We start from the raw sequence: 18,373 nt of genomic DNA, 5'->3' as shown, positions 1-18,373 counted from the left end.
GTTTGGGGATGACGTTGGTAGGTGCCTCGTCTTTTTCTGGAATCAGAACTGCAAAAGGCACGTCTAAGTGTTTTCATGAAGTTTTCACAACCTCTTTGGTGTGTGGAACAGGAGTGTGCCTAATACATCTAGAGCTTACAGTAGGTTTAAAAAAAATACTGAAATGCCTTATTTTAATTTATTTGCTGGGGACCATTTTTAGGTCAGCACCCTTACTACCTCCATATCTGCTCCAGAATGCTATTCAATTTAGGTACTTCCAGTCTTCCTTATGTCCTGCAGTTTGAACTGAAGTACTGAGTTTGCTCTAGCTTGTTTTTCCTGAGTAACAGAACTGTTCATAAAGTATGTCACTAACAGCCACTATTATAAAAAGTTCAGAGACGTAATTTCCATCGGAAGGGACCCAGCACATGCATGGAGGCCCCTGCTTACCAGGAGAACGTGTTCCAGGAGTTCCAAATATCCCAGCGTACATTCTGTTCCAAAGCGCAGGGCTCTCTCTCGAACTTCTTCACTCACCTCTTGGTGATACGATGCTTGCTGCGGAGGCAAAACAACATTAGTATCCCCCAACTGCTCCCAGTTGAGGAGGTCAACGCAAAGAGGACAGAGGAAGGAGAGGGGAAGAAATTTCTCATAACAGACAGAAGACATTAGAGCTTGAGAGCCAGCTATTTCTATTGTAAAATAAGTGAGCAAACTGGGCTTCAAAAGTAGCAGGGTTCCAGTTTTCAGAAAAGCATTAATACATTCCCTTTTATTAGCACATCTTCCTCTCTGGCTATCCTTCATCAGTCTTTCTCAGCATCCTTCCTTAGGTATTGTCAGCAGTAGTACTACTTTCTACCAGTTAAAGCCAAATACAGAAACCCCTGAAGAACACACTGAAAATAGACGAATATTTCTGATTTCTTGTAATGAAAAAGTATCACTTGGAAAACATCTTGGGGCTGGAATTGGCTCTTGGGTTGCACACAATGTTCTACAGTGGAAGGCTTATGCCACTGTGGCTCTTCCTGTTTACTAATACCAACAAAAATAAAAATTGTAAGAGTAGTTTTGCAACCCACAAACGGGTATATACATGTTTCAGGTCACAGAAGTGCTAAAACCCTATTTTACAGTAAGCCTGGGCAGTCAGTCTTGAAGGAATCAATACAGAAATGGTCATCTGGTTTAGAAGCCAAAGCAATGGGCTGCACACAGAAAGCACTGTACCAGAGTTCAAGCACCAGCCTAGTGCTTTTCCTTTTCTCACTTTGCCTTCTCCCTTCCACAAAACAAAGACAAGGGTTTGTTCCTTGTAGAAAGCTTTGCAAATGACAGATGAAAAGTGCTCTAGAAGCACCAGGATGTTGTTATTCTACATGAGAGGGGAAAAAAGCAAACCAACCAACACCAAAAAACACTTAGCTGCTTTTTGTTATCTTAAGACATTCTAAGTAAAAACTTATTAATGGCTTGAGCTTGAAATAGGGATTTCATACAGCAACAGACAGCGTGAGAACCATCTCTTTAAATACAGACAAGCAGAGCAGCAGCTTTTGACTTCTTAAGGATTTCCACTAAGTATAATGTCTGACGTAAGCCTGAATAATTCAATCATTTAATCCATAATAAAAAGTGAAAACTGCAGCCTATTCAAGCCTTGTATTTTCTAAAATAAATGTCTGTTTCATTGGGAACGTCTAAATTGAACATAAGTGCTGGTTGTAAAAAAGTAAAACTTCCTAAGTAAGTTTAAAAATAGCATTTTCTCTCACTGAACAGCCCCATTCACTCCTGCAGCCTCCTGCCTTCGATTAGGACTGGAGATTATCGCTACACGTGTATTTGGGGTGCTTCCCGCTACCCTCCACACCCAGAGCAAGTGCTGTTTTCGGCTGGGCCTGGAGGTGGTGTACGGGCTCCCTCTGCTGGTAAATTCAGGATCAGCACAGCACAGAAACCAACCAACCCTTCATCCTGCAATAAATAAATAATCTGAAGGGAAATGAGAATTGAGAAACAGGATAGGTTTTTCCCCACCTTCAGCATACTTCAAATAAGTTCTAGAGGTCCTGAAAATGCAGTACTGCTTATCTTCCTTTTTCAAATCGAGCAGAAGGCTTCCCCAGTGTTCCATATGAACATATTGCATAACACCATAAAATGCCTCTTGTGTACTTAAGTATTATTTTTATACATGCAATTAGAACAAGCATCTGTAGGAGAGAAATATAAACTTCCTCTGTGCTTTGCACACATGACCAAGATTGATATCTAAATACTTACGAAGTATTTCTGAGGTTTGATAAATCTTAAACCATTTACTTCACAGCAGACTAAAGAAGTGATTAACTCATTTTAAAAAGACATTTTTGTAATCTAGAAATATACTAACATAAATCTCACTACATCAGTTAGGACTTGTAACAGAAATTTTTACCTTCCCTGATGTGCAAACAAAGCATGACAAAGCTTCTCAAACAAACATGTTTCCAAAGAACCAAAATAGAGATTTCCTCACACCAAGGCTTCTCTTTGCTATCAATCCTCATTTTCTCTCTGTGCTTTCAAAAGCATTGAGGCAGCACTACCTGACTCTCACTCTACAAATCCTAGCCCGTCAGCACTTGTGGGCATAAAATATACCAAAACAGCCTTAGAACCAAAAAAAAAAAAAACACTGCTGTTTGAAAGAACCTTGAGAATTCATGTAGTCCAACCTCCTGCTTAAAGCAGGCTCAACATTACTTTCAGACCAGACAGCTTAGGTCTTTGCCCAGTTGGGTCTTGAAAATCTCCAAAGATGGAAATTTCGTATTCTTCTCAGGTCCCTGTCCCAATGCTTAATCATCCCCAGAGTGAAACACACATGGAACTTCTAATGTTTCCATCTTGGACTGTTGTGTTTTGTTGTGCCATGCACCTCAAGTAAATGGCCTGACTCCATCTCTTCTCAGTAATTTCCCATTAGATTTCAGAGGGCTGCCGCTGGGTCCTGCCAAAGCCATCTCTTCTCCAGGCTGAACAAGCCCCACTTCTTCAGCTTCTCCTCACAAGACCTGTGCTCCAGCCCCAACTGTTTCAGTGGCTTCTGATGAGCTCACTCCAGTGTAATCAATGCCTTTCTTGTCCTGGGGAGCCCAAAACTGTACTTCTAGATGCAGTCTAATGAGTGCTGAGGAAAGTGAATAATCCCCTCCTTCAATCTCCTGGCTAAGTAACAATCTAAGTGATTACTTACTTCAATTATTTACTATGCTTTTGACACACCTTTCGTACTTTTTTTTTTCTTGTTGTTGTTTTTTTTCCCCAAAAGCAACCATAAGAATATTGATATTGTGCACTGGTTACTTACTGCAGAGTCATTATTTTATACAAGACAAAAATTATTAACAAGCATAAGTATATATAAATATAGCTACTAAAAAGTCAAATCCCTTATACTATTTGGTTTAGGCAGCTGACAATGAAATACATCTTTAAATTAATTTAAATTACTGACACTGGTGAAATCTGTGCAATGTTTTACACAGTTCTATAACTCACATATATGCACATTTGTTGTAGCCCAAAGAACCTCAAATTTTGGTTACTTGTCAGTGGTTATTTTACAGATGAGCTATATCATGCTGAAAAAGGAAACAGTATTTTTCAAAAAGAAAAAGTTGCACATCACTGCACAGTTCCCACTCTAAAAATTCAAGGGATATCACTTATCATGGCAATGCCACGTACAGTTCGTAAAAATTACTGGCATAAGGTATCTAAATCTCTGGGCAAAAATTTTAGAAACGGGATTTTCTAAATCAAGTCTGATATAAGCTGTTTATTTAAAAGCTTTGTTAAATGATGTGACAATTTTGTCCCACATTTTAGGTTGTTCATAAAATAAGCACTCCTGTGGACTCATTCCTGTTTCCCAATAATCTCTCTTGATTTTATGAAAGCTAGACAAGATAAAACTAGATTATTAGCCTTTACTTTAACTGTTCTAAACTATACTATAGCTAATTGGTTATTATTTTGAATTTTTTTTTTACTAAGTTAGGGAGCCTAATTCAAAGAATTCAAAATTGGTTGAGAAGGCCTCCATGTCAGTGTATTATTATAGCTAAGTAAAATGATTTCCAGACATTTTCCTTCTGCATATTGCTTGCTTTGTGAAACTAATTCCCTGAGAAGTCGTGAATGCTTTTCTAGCATTCCTTAGTACATTATTCAATTTGCAAAAAAATTCATCCTGTAGGCCACCAGCTACAAACTACGGAACCATTAAATTAACTGGGAGCAAAAATGAACATGAGAAGATGAATACTTTCAAAGCAAATGTTCAAAACTACATACCAAGCTTTGCACTGTGCATATAACATTTTTAGAAACAGATGACTTTCTGAGAATTTGTTGCTCGTTTGGAGAGAGATCCAAACAAAAATGTGTCTACACTACCCAATTCCAAATGACAAAGGATGTTTAGTGCATTTCAGCATCTGAATTGATGCCTTTTGTCATAACATTGCACAATTACAAGTTGTTCTACCCTCTCCTAGAAGTTCCAATTAACTGGATTCTGCCTAAGACATGATATGGAATAGTTCTTGTGTAATTAGCATGGTTGCTTACTTTTCCTGTGCAAATTATACCTGTTTCATTTTGTTATGCTTCTGAGATTAGCAAGTAGAGACGGTAGAATCAAAATGTGAAGAATGCAAAGTATTCAAGAACTGTCAGACACTAAAAACCCTCTAAGAAAATGAAGTCAAAATAAAAAGTTTAATTCAACAGTTTGTATAAATCCAGCTTTATGTTATATTAGACCTTCCACTTTGTTTTTTAAAATGATCATTAATCAAAAATTATCCCTCCAATTTGGCCAGTATTCAGCTAAAAGTAATCTGGGACAGACTTTGGCAGGAATGCAATGAAATAACGCAATTCACAAGTCACAGAGAACACCATTTTCCTGTCATCTTCCATGCATGTAAAGACATAATAAATACAATTTACAGACAAAGATCAACAGGAATGAGTTAGTTCATATGGTCTTTACAGTCCCAACATTTTTATTTATGCCTAGATCCTTTTTATCATCAGAAAAAAAGACAAATGATTCTTGAGTCACTTATACAACATACCCATGCCTGCTCCAAGTTTTGTACATCTACTTTTAAAAGTTGTCTAGCTCAAGCAAGTTTAGAAAAGAGAGTATCACTATTTTCAGTGCAAATATCAAACACATTTTTGTAAAGCAAAAAAGAACCTGATCAAACCAACACGTTTGGCTAGGGAGAAAAGGACTACTAAAACAGACCTAAGTGACTACCTTAAACAGGCGATTCCTAGAAATACTGCAATCATATTTCTGACCATAGCATTATTCTTATATTCTACTGCTTGTGCAGATTGCTTGTCTTCCAGTTTAATAAGATAATGAAAACATGAAAATTAGGTCAATTAAAACTTCATTTTCACAAAAATAAAACAGTGAGCATTAGTGTTGGTTTGGTTTTTTGTTTATTTAGCACAGAAAATTCTGATAGGGATGTTACTACATTACCTTAGAATTATCATAACCATTAACTTTCTCATCTGAAAAGTAAAACATTAATAAAAAGAAAACTGAACAGGATCTATAACATTCAAGGGATTTAGAGAGAGAGGAAAAAAATCAATCTTAGGCAAGGAAGTGAATCTTTACCTTACAAGCTGTTAGCATGTCAGCTACTGCTTTGCGGCTCAGATTTGCTGTAGCAATCACATCCTCCTGTCTGCATGAGTTCCCAGCTGCAACAGCTTTGGCTGTTGCCATGGTGATTCCTTTCGTCATTCGGATTGATTCTTCAGGTGATGATGTCTTTTCTGGAACCTCATTTGACTGAAACACCTGTAAGTGGAAGCAGAAGGAAAGCCTGACACCCTTCAAGTCAAACCAGAACAACTTAAACCATGAAAAAGAGACAACTGGAAACAGACTTCAAATAGCAGGAAATTAGAAACATATTCAGAGTACTTCAATATCATTCTCATTGGCCATCAGCCTGGTTCTGATAAGCCTGCTCACCTACAGACAGAGAGAAACAATAAGCTGAAGAAAGGATACAAGAAAAGCTTAACCCACTCATCTAAGTACCTAGATCACAGTTTTACAGACAGTTGTTTGGAGTGTTACAATATCAAAAGAATTAATATTATTTCAGTTAGATGTATTTTTTCATCCTGACTGCTGCCTACGCTGCACTACTCAAATGAGGAAATCCTTCCTTAGCAAAGGCTGTGGGCTACCAAGTCAGTGCTGCCGAAACCAGCACTGTGCAGGGTAGACTGAGAACATCACCAAAATATTCAAATGCCTCTTAAAAAAATGGAGGTGGAGAAGGGATAAAAAAAAATGTAGAGCATTTTCTCTTTCTCTACACTTGGTGTCCCTTAAAAGCCTAAAGATCTAATTTTCCATGGAGAATTGTCTGAAAACAGTTCAAACTATCTGACAGTACATACCACTTACGGATAAAGGAATACATTAACTGTCGTAAGAGATAGATAAGAGCTGAGTAACCTTAGATTTAGCTCATATTTCCTGTTCTCAAGCTTTAATCTATTTGCTTGCCAATCTTTTACTCTGCAGTAGCAATTCCAAGTGTACAATTAATCAATTAAGTTTTCTCTAACACACACAGTGCAAGCAATGCTTTGGGAGTATTTCAATCTTACACATGCTAGTGGTTACAGAATCCAAATGTCTTGACAAACATTAGCCTTGTTTATCCCATGCTCCTGGTTCATCAGTTTTGTTTTTTTTTTTTTTTAAACTTTCCAGAAATGGAAGTGATGTTAAAAATCAAGCCTAATCAAGTATGCGAACAACATTCCTTGGTGTTGCTCAGCTTCAGTCCATGGAGTTCCAGGTCAAATTTGAAACATATTCCTGAGCATGTGTGCCATTCTTGCTTCCTCTCTGTGCCCTCCCAGCACTCTGCTTTTCTTCCCACATCCTCCTAGAATTCCACTTTTCTCCCCATGAAAAAAAATGACATCACCACCACCACAGGCCTGTTCCTTACCAAGTCCCATCACTAAACTATGTCCCTTAGTGCCATGTCCACATGTTTCTCGAATATCTCCAACTTTCCAGCCACTCTTCCCCAAGCTTATACCGCTGCATGGGGTTGTTATGGCCCAGGTGTGGCACCTGGTGTATGTCATGTGATTGGACTCGTCCCATTGATCCCTCTGCAAAGCCTTCCTAACCTCAACCAGATTGACCGTTTCATCTAACTTGGTGCTTTCTGCACACTTACTGAGAGCGCACTGAACTCCCTCATCTGGATTATTGATAAATAATGTTAAACAAAACTGGCCCCAGTACTGAACCCTGGGGAACACCACTGGAGACCAGCCGCCAACTGGATTTAACTCTATTCACTAGAACTCTTTGAGCCCAGCCATCCACCCAGCAAACTGAAGACCTGTCCATGCAATGAGCAGCCAGTTTCTCCAGAATACTGTGGGAAACAGCAAACACTTCATTAAAATACTATGAAGTATTTTTTGAAGAAAATGCCTATATTTTTCAAAAATGGATTTTAACCAAAAAGGGAACAAAACAGGCTTCTTCACAAACACACAAGTTTTGATTTATGTCACTGACCAGTCTACTAGTAAAAGAGTAACTGAAAGGTGCAGTTGTAGGTTATACTATTGTATCTTAAAAAGGAAGAAAAAAAAACTGTCATGGTCTAACACCTAATTTGGGAGAAAATTCTATTCTATTGTTAATTCCTACTTAGACAAAATATTGGATACCAGGCTATTTAGCGCTTCTAATATCATGTCATAATAAAGGAAAAAGAAACAAGATTAAACTATAACTGTAATACAGCTTTGATAGTAAAGAGATATTTTGAAAGCTAGGATCAATAAAAAAGCAAAGAGCATTTGACTCAAAATAGTATCTGCAGTGAAAGCTTTGTGTCTAAAGAACAAAGAACCAGTTGTTTCCAGATTTTTACATGACAGTAGCATCTCAAATCCTGCAGTGGGGACTGGTAACATCTGAAAGTACATAGGCTGAAGTGGTATGTAATTGTACTTTCAGAGATGATTTATAACAGATGGAGGGAACCAAACTGCATCTAACTCATTGCAGGGCAGTAAAGTATAGCTTGAGGAGTCCCTGGGCTGCCTGGTTTGATGTTAAGAGTTTATTTACAAAAGCTGCCATGTATGGCTATTCTATTCTTTACCGTGAGTTCCTGTTTGATATACTCAATTGTGGCCTCAAGAGCTCTTGTCCCTCGAGTAGCTTCATCTTCTACTGCTTTAACTGTCTTCAAAAGTGATGTGACATTTGTTACCATCACCTGAAAAAGAGAGAGGTAGAGAGAAAGATGCATGATTCCTTCTTCGCATTTTTCAGAGCATGGTATGAATCATCAAGGCAGATTGATCTAAGTAGTCTTATTATTTCTAATAGGGCCTAAAAAGCTTCACGAATTGTATTTGTTACAGGAACAAATATCAACTCTCCTGTTTGCCAGCTTATAAATGTTCCCTGTAAGTTGCAGAAGCGTAGCACAACTTACTGCAGAGTGATACTGCAGTTATTGTTCCCATTACAAACAGTTCTAATGCAGCGTAACCTGTCATTGTCTTTCCTATACCCCAATATGTTGACATACAAACAATACCTAGTCACACTTGAAGTCTTGGGAATTAAGAGACAGAAAGGTCAGCTTGTTGACAGTTTAGGAATTACAACACAGATAGCTCTTCAGAGCAGAAAGAGCCAAGAAACTGCTTTTCTTGGCTAGACAGGTCATTTTTAAGTAGCACCTCTACAGTATGCAGTTCTCATCTGCTCCAAAAGAAACTGAGGTGCAGGTCTTACAGGTAAGGAAGAGACATGAGTAAGAACTTGTAGACGAAAAGCTATCATTACACTCCCATAATGTGAAAGCAGAAGTAATACTGCCTAAGTCTCCACATCTGGAAATATTTTGTAGACACAAAGTTGAAAGATCTTTCTGAGGCACTGTCATAACATATCGCAGATGCAAGGAAAATATAGCACAAATATAGCATAGATGTGGTGGAATCTACATGACTTTTGAGCTTTGACACTTATGTACTACCTTCTGGAAACATCTAGGAGAAAAGGACTGGACACGCACAACATCTTACTGTGGAGTTCTTGGTGGTGTCGTTCCCCCCCCAGCCTGCAAGGTCTAAATAAGGAGTATAACATGCTATCTTCAGCATTATTCAGATTCCAGGATGTAGGTAACACTTTTTTATAGGATACAATTTAGTCTATAACATTATTAGATGAGAACTTGCCCTCAGACATGCAAAAGATGCAAGTTTCTCTTTAGAAAGACTACAGTTCTTCCATCAAAAACCCAAAAGTTACTTAACAGCCTACAAAAACTGATAGCTTCAGGGAAACCCAGTAGTATCTTACTATTTTCCTGTATCATCCCAGAAAGCTAATGAAACAAAGAAAGAGATGAGATCTCAGTGAACCAGAAACTACTGAAATCCAAGCTTCAGCTGCCTAGGAAGCGTGATTGTACCTAATACTTTCAGATAAAAAATAAGCTTTCACCTTGGCAGCCCCCTTCAGCTGGTACATGGATGGGTCATCTGCTGGTTTGCTGGCAGCTCCTTTGGTAGCACCAATGAGATCAGAAAGGGCCTTTGCAACATCCTTGATAGCATTAATCAGGACAACCTATAGGAACGACCAATAGCCGTGAGGCTCAGCCAAGAAATGTCAGCCTGGATGAAAGCATGATTTTTAGAGAACTGCTAAACAAAGCCTAGTAGTGATAGGTAAAGACACAAACATACACAAATATAACCACCCTCCATCTCTCTACCCCAATAAAACATGTAACATTCTAGAAAAGGAAAAACTGTGTTTATAGCTACAGTATATTTCATACAATCAGTCAGTTTATAAAAATGACTATTTCCTGCGAAGAAACTGAAACACTGATTGCAAGTAGGCTGTTGTTCCTCTGAACTTCTGTAAGATGTTTACTTTTCCCCATGTTCTTGTTGATGTTCTTCAGATGACAGCAATTAAACAGACTGATTATACGGTTACAAACTACCACTACATACCAACTGTGAAATTCACTACTAAAAAAGCAAGTGTACTTGCTTCAGCTAGATGTTAGAGGGAGACATTACTTTAGGGAAAAGGATGTTGAGTCTCCTTAAGTGGCCTTACAGAATTAAGTGCCATATAACTTAGCTGTCATTAAGGTCAGGAAAAGTCAAATCTAGAGATATTGCTTCCTAAAACCAAGCTCAAGTAGAGAACTCCCAGACAATATACAGACACTACAAGAAGTTATATACAGACACTAAAGCCTTGTTAGATACTATAGGGTACTATTGAAATAACTTCTCCAAAGCCTTCTCCCTTGTGCTTTCCACTTACAGAAAATGTGCTAAGTATTTTTCCTAGGTTTCAGAGCATTTGTTCATCTTACGAAAAAACATTAACACATGCAAGAAAAATAAAGCTCAGGGGGAAAAAAAGGCACAGTCAGTTATAAATAACTGCATTTCTATGGCATTATATAACTGCAGCTTCCTTCCAAAGCTGTGATTCTATAAATGCTAGTGTGCCCGGCATCTGAAATGCAACATGTAGATGCTGAGCTTAGTGACATGGTTTAATGGTGGGCTTGGTCGTGCTATGTTAAAGGTAGTACCAGATAATCTTAGAGGTCTTTTCCAACCTAAATGATTCTATGATCTTTTATGCCTGTTTTTAGGTCACTGTAACTTTTACAGAAGTAAAGTCCTTGCCACTGTAAGACATCTGAAACTCTATCACTTCAGTTAAAGTCAGTTTTGCTTCCACAGAAAAATGCTGTGATGGTATTGTGTGCTAAAGCTATTAGAAATGCTCCATTTAGGACAAATGATGCACTTAAAATTTTCAACTGGCAATATAAAATTGCTCCCTCAAATACCTACTTTCGTACAATAGCTTTTATTCTAGATACTACATTCTCAGCTTTTACATAGAAAGTAAAACAATGATAAATCTTTTAAATTTGCAAATATGTTACTAGTTTAAGGAAATCCTCCGTTAAAAACAAGAAAATATTTCCAGCAGTGTTTTTTCCAGAGAGGAACATCTTGGAAGTTTACTCCATCATGGAAATCATGCAAAAGCAGAACACGCATCACTTTCAGAGCCCTAAGCAAACAAGCAGACTTTTTCAAACCAATTTGCCACCACAGGCACATCTGCAACAGTTGTCAACCTCCATTTCATCAAGATCCCAAGAAACAACTGAAGAAATATTTGAGATAACCTACACTTAAAGCTTAAGTTACTGCATTAAATTAAAAAACTCAGATATAGCTATAGAATGCTGCGAATTTAGCCTATGCAAGTAACACAGTGCCTAGCTCAGCTGTAAGCTCAATGAATAGCTTTAAAGTGATGCAATGTATTTACAACAAAGTGGTAACTCAGGAGTCCCATCATAACTTAGCAAAAACAATACTTTGCCAAAAGCATCCAAGCCGTAACGCACCCGTGAAATAAAACCAGAAGTCTTAAACAAAGGCTTGTCTATTTCCACTCAGTGTTCTAGACTCGTGATTGTATATTTAAAAATGAGCTATGTCTGACCCAGAAGAGTCCCCAGAGAGATAAATCCTACTGTCTTGCTTTAAAGTACAAGGCCTATAAGGTCTTATCAAACAAGTTCCTTTAGCCTCTTTTTCAACTTCTGTAAACCCCTTTGGTCTATTTCAGAGTATCAGAAAAACCTTAAGACATCTCACCTGCGTTTCAGGATCATCTGATCCCAGGCTAGCTGCTCCCAATTTTACAACCTCTGCAAGTTGAGTGATGGTGTTAGCTGATGACTGAGCTGCTTGAGCCAATTTGTCCTGACTTGAGGCAGCACCAGAAACCAACAATTTTGTATCTTCAACTAGGGCTTTTGCTGTTTTCAGAATATTTTCCCTAAAGGAAAAAAAAAAAAAAAGCAGGGAAGTAAGTAAAAAGGAGAAGAGGAAAAAAACGTCTTTTTCAATGTTATGCTGACTAACATCTTCATAAAAGAGCTGATGTAAGTCATCACACCAGTCATGACAATGTATCACAAGCCAGGCTGCTATTTAAAAACAAATAAATAAAATAACAAGACAATTAAAACGGCAGCATTGTATTTATATAATATTATATACAAGGCAGTTCACTGAAGTTACCCTGTCTTGAAAAGAAATGAGATAGGGAAATCTTGGAACAAAACGTTGCATTTCAACACTGAAGAAAATCAAGCCATGCTGTGAACAAACTAACAGGTGTCAAACCTCCACCTTAACCAGCATACCATATGGAAATGAAAACAATCATTTTGACAGAGGGAGGCAGCAGCAAGAATGGCCAAAGGAACAAACAACATGACCTTATCAGGGCTCCCCTTCACCACAACCTAAGTTTTGGCACATCAGGCAAACAAACCCACAGCAACGTTCAGATTAAAAAAAAAAAAAAAAAAAAAACATTTTGAGTATAGGCTTCACAAATGACACAAGTTAACTGAGAACTATAATTGTAGCCATATAAAATGTCTGCCTGGAAATTATTGGCACCTGCAGGAAAAACCAACAACTTATTTTCTAACTCACTCAGTGTAACAAAGGGAGAGACTCTCATTCTAGGTTTGTGCTTCAGGTAAGCTTTAAGTTCCACTATTTGCACCATAAGTAACACACATTAAGAAACTAAAAGACTGGTATAGTACAACCATTTAGCCTTCATTTACCTTCAGTAATCTAAACTAACAAATATCCTTATAATTCATAGCTTCAAGGGGAAAACTGTTTGAGGCCAGTCTTCAATATCTACCCATAAAGCAACAAAGAAAACATTAGCCTGGTGAAGTTAAAGAGAACAAGCCCAGACTTTCACTCTGTAGAACAGCAACAAGTAACACACCATCACAACTTGCCTCTTTCTTGAGCAACTAGTAGCAAGTTGGGAAATAAATGCAGGCTATCTAACTGCTGTGTTGGCCAGCTAGGTTGCTAAGCAAAAATTCAGTATTGTGTCTGTGAAGCCCTGAGTTTTACTGCAAAGGTAGTCAGTCAGATGGCATAAATCTCTTAATGTGTTGAAAGACACTGAGATTGTTATATTCCAGTTGCTACTAGAAGGAAAAACTGGCTTCTCTCCCAAAGGAGAGAACATGTGGCATAGTTGTGCCATTTCTTTAACTGCTGCTTACATCAGCATTAACCATATGCAGCGTTGAGCAAGAATAACTAGCAGACAGTCATAAACAGCTGTTGGAAAAAAAAAACACATAGACAAGATTTGTCTTCAATGTCATGGACAGCGATTCTCCCTACTGGGATGACAGTGCATGGTAGTCTATACAATGAAACAGTTTAATCAAAAAAAAAAAGCCAAAATAGTGCTACAGATGTGGTTGTCTGTTGGAAGAGCTCTTGGCAGATGTTATCCAACTGTTAAAAATACTTTCCTCACAGAAATAACCGAAGTGAGGTTTGCTGTCCTCTACCCATAATCTAATTTTCCTATTACTCTTCTCACTCCACTGCTTCATTTGACTGCATTCCTGGGAATCTAGAAAGGTAAAAAATTTATCTCCACATGCCTTTTGCTTCTGCCAGTTCCATTGTTCCCCTGTGCTCGCACTCTTCTGTCTTTTTCAGTTACACTGACCTGTGGTCTGCAAATGATTCGTTGTTTTCAGCATTAAGGGTTCCAGCAGTAGCAAACATGATAGTCGTGTCTAGATCTGCAATTATCCCAGACACAGCACTGGCTGCAGTAATACAGGCTTGCGTGCCTTTGTTTCCTGCTTGAAGGGCAGACAAAACTAAGGAGACCTGGAAACGACAATACAGGAACAAGGTGGTCAATGAAACGAATCCTTTTTGTCTGATAGGAGTTAAGTTTGCTCTTTAAAATGACTGCAATCAACATTTGAAACTGATCCTGCACAGTTATTTTGCAAACTTTAACAAAACTCTCCTTTTCCTTTCTTGCTTTGTGTGTGCATTACTCACATAGGTTATGTTTTCCACCATAGGAAGCCTGTTACTAGCCTTTGTCATTCATGCTAAGACAGGCTGTCTCTTGATCAGGCATAATACGCAATAAACAAGCAGATCATGAAGATCTTATCTACATCTGCTCTGAGTATAAACAATGACATTTGGCTATTAATACTATAAGCAGTCGTCTTCCTTATTATCTAAAAGAAGAGAAAAGCTGCCCCTGCTACAATAAATAAGAATTCCAATTATCTTGCAATACTTTGTATTGTCAATAAAGGGCCTGGCTACATTTACTTCAGGGTCACTTTTCCATCTCTCTGGCACTGCTTGGTAATATGATCACGAGGATAAAAAAATCTCATTGTGATTCAATGTTGTCATACAGACAATAGTAAAGGAGGTGAATTTCTGCTGGCTGATGTTACACAACTGCTGCTGAGCTGAGATCCCTCCTATCCGTTTTTGGTAAATAGACATTTGGCAGAAAACCTGTGAAGAAAATAATGGCTCCATGTCTTGTACTGTAGTCACAGTGCAGTCCTACAGTGCTAAGACATCACTGCCACTCCAGTTCAAACAGTCACTTGAAAACAATCACCATCTGGTAACAAACATCTACATCCAAACGATACTTCAGTCCAAACAAGTGCAACCTACACATGCAAGCTACGCAAGGCATCTGCAGCATGTATTTCCAAAGACCAATAAACCCAGGCAGGCTGAAAATGCTAAGTGCATGAGAACAGCCCAGTTTTAAAAGCAGAGGACACTGATGAACGAAGAACACGTCCTCAACCAACCTCATCATAACAACTGTTACTACCTACATGGACTTACTGTTTCCAGGGAAGTATCTTGTAAGACACAAGTGGCATCTCATGTCTTGAGGACCAGATTTGGACCACACTCCCTCCAGTATGAGGATAATGTTTTATTATAAGTTAGAAACAGGACTGAGACTTATCTAGTACATGAACTGTACCGAACACTTGAAAGAAAAGAAGAAAAGTAAGAACCTCCAGTAATTCAGTCAATATCATAGTATAATGGGAAGTTTAAACAAAATATTTCCTGAACATACACACAACTTGACTGATTTACTCCCTGGTGAAGTCTAGTAGACAAACTCTGTGGGGCAATACAGATGGATGCCTTACCTTTTCAGTCACAGCACGAGCACATTCTATCAGCTCCCTTTTGGTGTAACTGTCTGTAGGGCAAATCTGGAGAGCACCAGCTTTTTGCACAAGAAAAATACAGCCATGACCAAGTTCTTGCACCCGAGTCTTGATCTGGAACCCTATCTACATGATAAAGGAGGTACAGGGTAGAAGGGAGCAAGAGCAAAGTAAGTAAATGTCATGCTGGTACACTGTGTCAACACAAATGGAAACATGTTCACTCTGGTGATTCCTTATTACCAAACTTCTGCCCATCACTATATTTTTGGCAGAGATTGGACTGACTTATTGTCATCTACTCACATAGCCCCTACAAAAGGCTTACTGATAAAACTGGAGAGCTAGTGAACCAGACCCTGGGAAAGAGAACACATCTGTAAGCCTAAATTGGTTAGCATAAGGCATTTATCCAAGCCAAGAGTATTTAACTCAAGCACACAAAACTTCACCAAGAAGGCTGCATGCATTTGAGTAATGCTATTTAATCTCCCAAAATCAAAAAGCAAAAAGAAGTTGTTGTTAACAGGAGCTGTCTTAAACGTATTTATGATGGGTAAAAAGTAAACATTTGCTCTACACTGTTGAAATTGGGTTGAAGAATACATGACTTGTTTCATTTGTTTTTGAATCTTGCACAGATTCTCATCTCTCCAGAAGTGACTATGTCCATATGCGATATTGAAAACTGAGCTACTTCTGATTTATTAATAATAATATAGCATAAGGTGTGGTGTCCCTGACTGGAAATGTGTGCTAGTTCTAGCACCTGCAAGTACTGAGGCATATAATTTTGTATTTGGATTAATATGTAAGCAGGACTCACAGCCATTAGTATCACAAATAAATTATTTCTACTTCAGGCAAAAAGTAACATGCAATGGTCATTCAATTTAACAATATAAAGCTGAATGCAAGACATTGCTTTTCATTTAGCCACTGATCATGAAGCACTCAAGTAGTCTATCAGTGGTGAAACCTAATTACAAAGTCAAAATCTCTGTGGAGATCTTTTATCTAGATAACCTGATACATCTCATGATGCTAAGATACCCTCTTACCCCATTTCAACCAAGGTCTTCTATGCTCCATAACCAGAGGAATTCAATGAAAAGAAGAGAAAAATTTATTTTTGCTCACAGAATATGCAGCACCTACTATAGCTGGTTAATCCAACTGAGGCAAATAGTAAGCATGAGGAGCTTAATACCATGTAAGGAAGCCAATCCTCCAACATCGTTTTCTGATTCTAAGGTACGAAAGAAGCCTGGCAGTAAAAGACAACTGTGCTCCTACTGTGTCCACATCCCGCTGTCAAGATGCTATACTTGAAAATAAGTACAGGAAGTACTTTTTTCCAAGTATAACAGGAAGTTATATTTGAAATCTCTTACAGGCAAGATAAATAAACGTATTTGTAATTCATCAGATCCTATGAGATAAAGATAAACTGTATAGTAAATAAGAGCTTTCTCTGTGTTTGCAAGTTGTCTGTAAGTGATAGCCTCAAGCGATTTGGAGAATTCTGACCTGATCCACAGGATTGTTAACTACAATCACAAGCTGTTGATTTTTGAAGCTGGATAGAGGTTTTCACTGAAGGTTTCTATTCTTTCATCTTACACCACTTTCTTACAACAAATTGAAATGTTATTCCTTTTGCATAATCCCTAATGCTTGTTAAAAATCTGCTGATTCATAGCTCTACTAATAGAAAACTTATTCCCTACAGTAAAAGAATACCCATGTTGACGCCACTGTGTGCACAGAATAAAGAGGTCTAAAAGCTGCAGACCTCCTCTGGTTCAGCTGTAGCTGCAGCCATTCGGCCCTGGAGAGCCAAATGCCCATAGTCATTGGTCATTTGTGATGCAAGTCCTCCCAACTCTTCCGGGTTAGTAACCGACTTAGTCATCTGAAAAAAGAACACAAGCAAGAGAGAAAGAAAAATGACCGGCATGAGAATAATTTGTTAATACACTCCAGTTTAGAAGCACACTCATTTGTTTGGCCACACTGATGGAACAGGGAAAAATGCTTGAAGTATAAGGGAGTTGTCTTCCAGCAATAATTCCGCGAGGAAACCCAAGCGAGCATGCTTTATTAGAGTCACAGTAACCAGGCACTCGCAGAACATCCGGAGTAATCAAAGAGCAGCAGTTAGATCTGGTAATTCACCCTTTGACATAGCAGGGCAATAGGCCAGCTACACAGTTATTCACACTGAATAGTGATGTGGGTTTTGCCTTTCAGAGCCACCTTCTGTTGGCAAAAGTGAAGTAGCCTATATCAGCCTCAGCCCGTGTGGCATAGGAGCATAAAAATGAAGAAAGTCCCAGGATCAATGCAAAACGTGTCTAAGATAGGAGAAAGAGTACAAAGAAATAGCCACATATGCAGAATGCCGTGGTACAGCATCAGTATAAAAGATGGAGTATCTCTCTAGAAAAAAACCTACCTTTTAACAAAACTATTTCTTCTTTCTCCAATTTATGTTAGCAAAAGCCATGAAATTCCATCCTTGGGGCAAAACTAGTTTTAGACAAATTCCTACTATTAACAAATAAGCTGTCACATCATAGAGAGCAGTAATATCAACATTTCTGGACTGCAAAACCAAACAATTTCTTAAAAATCATCTCCACAGGAAATTCTTGCAAACATACACTAATAATCCGCCATCTCTCTTAAAAACAAACGAGGTATTCTTCAAAACTTAAAACATTTTATCATAAACAGTATAGTGAAACAAACAGTTTCAAATAAAGTTTCTTTTGTTCTGTTTTTAAACCCAGATAAATCTCACAAATGAATGAAAAAACAATTTAACATCTTGAACTGCATTCATAAGTATTACAGTGATCTGAAAAAACTGATGTTATTTCATGGGCTAAGTTAAATTACAGCACGCACTGTGAAAGGGCAACCTGCAGTCATCAATAAACCTAGGGCTGTATTTCAATAACAAATAATCAGACTGACTAAAAAGAATATAAAAATATTTTCCCTGTATTTCTAATAGAAAACAAACTAAATAGAAGTATCTTTGTACAACAGCTGCAACACAATACAGAGACCCAACACTCCTCTTCTAAAGAGCAACCTTATCAGCACACCAGTAAGGTCCACAAGTGGATTTAACA

General features: G+C 38.1%; 1 protein-coding gene across 1 annotated transcript in view; it reads right to left on the bottom strand.

The window, feature by feature from the left end:
• The window catches only part of TLN2 (talin 2), a 178,082-nt gene that overhangs the window by 27,358 nt on the left and 132,351 nt on the right, over positions 1-18,373 (bottom strand). The window contains exons 45-52 of the mRNA XM_040569529.1: positions 17,026-17,145; positions 15,210-15,356; positions 13,715-13,881; positions 11,803-11,986; positions 9,593-9,718; positions 8,232-8,348; positions 5,687-5,872; positions 436-543 (exon numbers count right to left, since the gene is read on the bottom strand). Coding sequence (XP_040425463.1) covers positions 436-543; positions 5,687-5,872; positions 8,232-8,348; positions 9,593-9,718; positions 11,803-11,986; positions 13,715-13,881; positions 15,210-15,356; positions 17,026-17,145 — 1,155 coding nt within the window. The remainder of the gene's footprint in view (positions 1-435; positions 544-5,686; positions 5,873-8,231; positions 8,349-9,592; positions 9,719-11,802; positions 11,987-13,714; positions 13,882-15,209; positions 15,357-17,025; positions 17,146-18,373) is intronic.

The sequence above is a fragment of the Cygnus olor genome, chromosome 11 (assembly GCF_009769625.2).
Source record: "Cygnus olor isolate bCygOlo1 chromosome 11, bCygOlo1.pri.v2, whole genome shotgun sequence".
NCBI lineage: Eukaryota > Metazoa > Chordata > Aves > Anseriformes > Anatidae > Cygnus > Cygnus olor.
The sequence above is the reverse complement of the archived record's forward strand: the minus strand, read 5'-3'. Positions and strand labels throughout refer to the sequence as shown.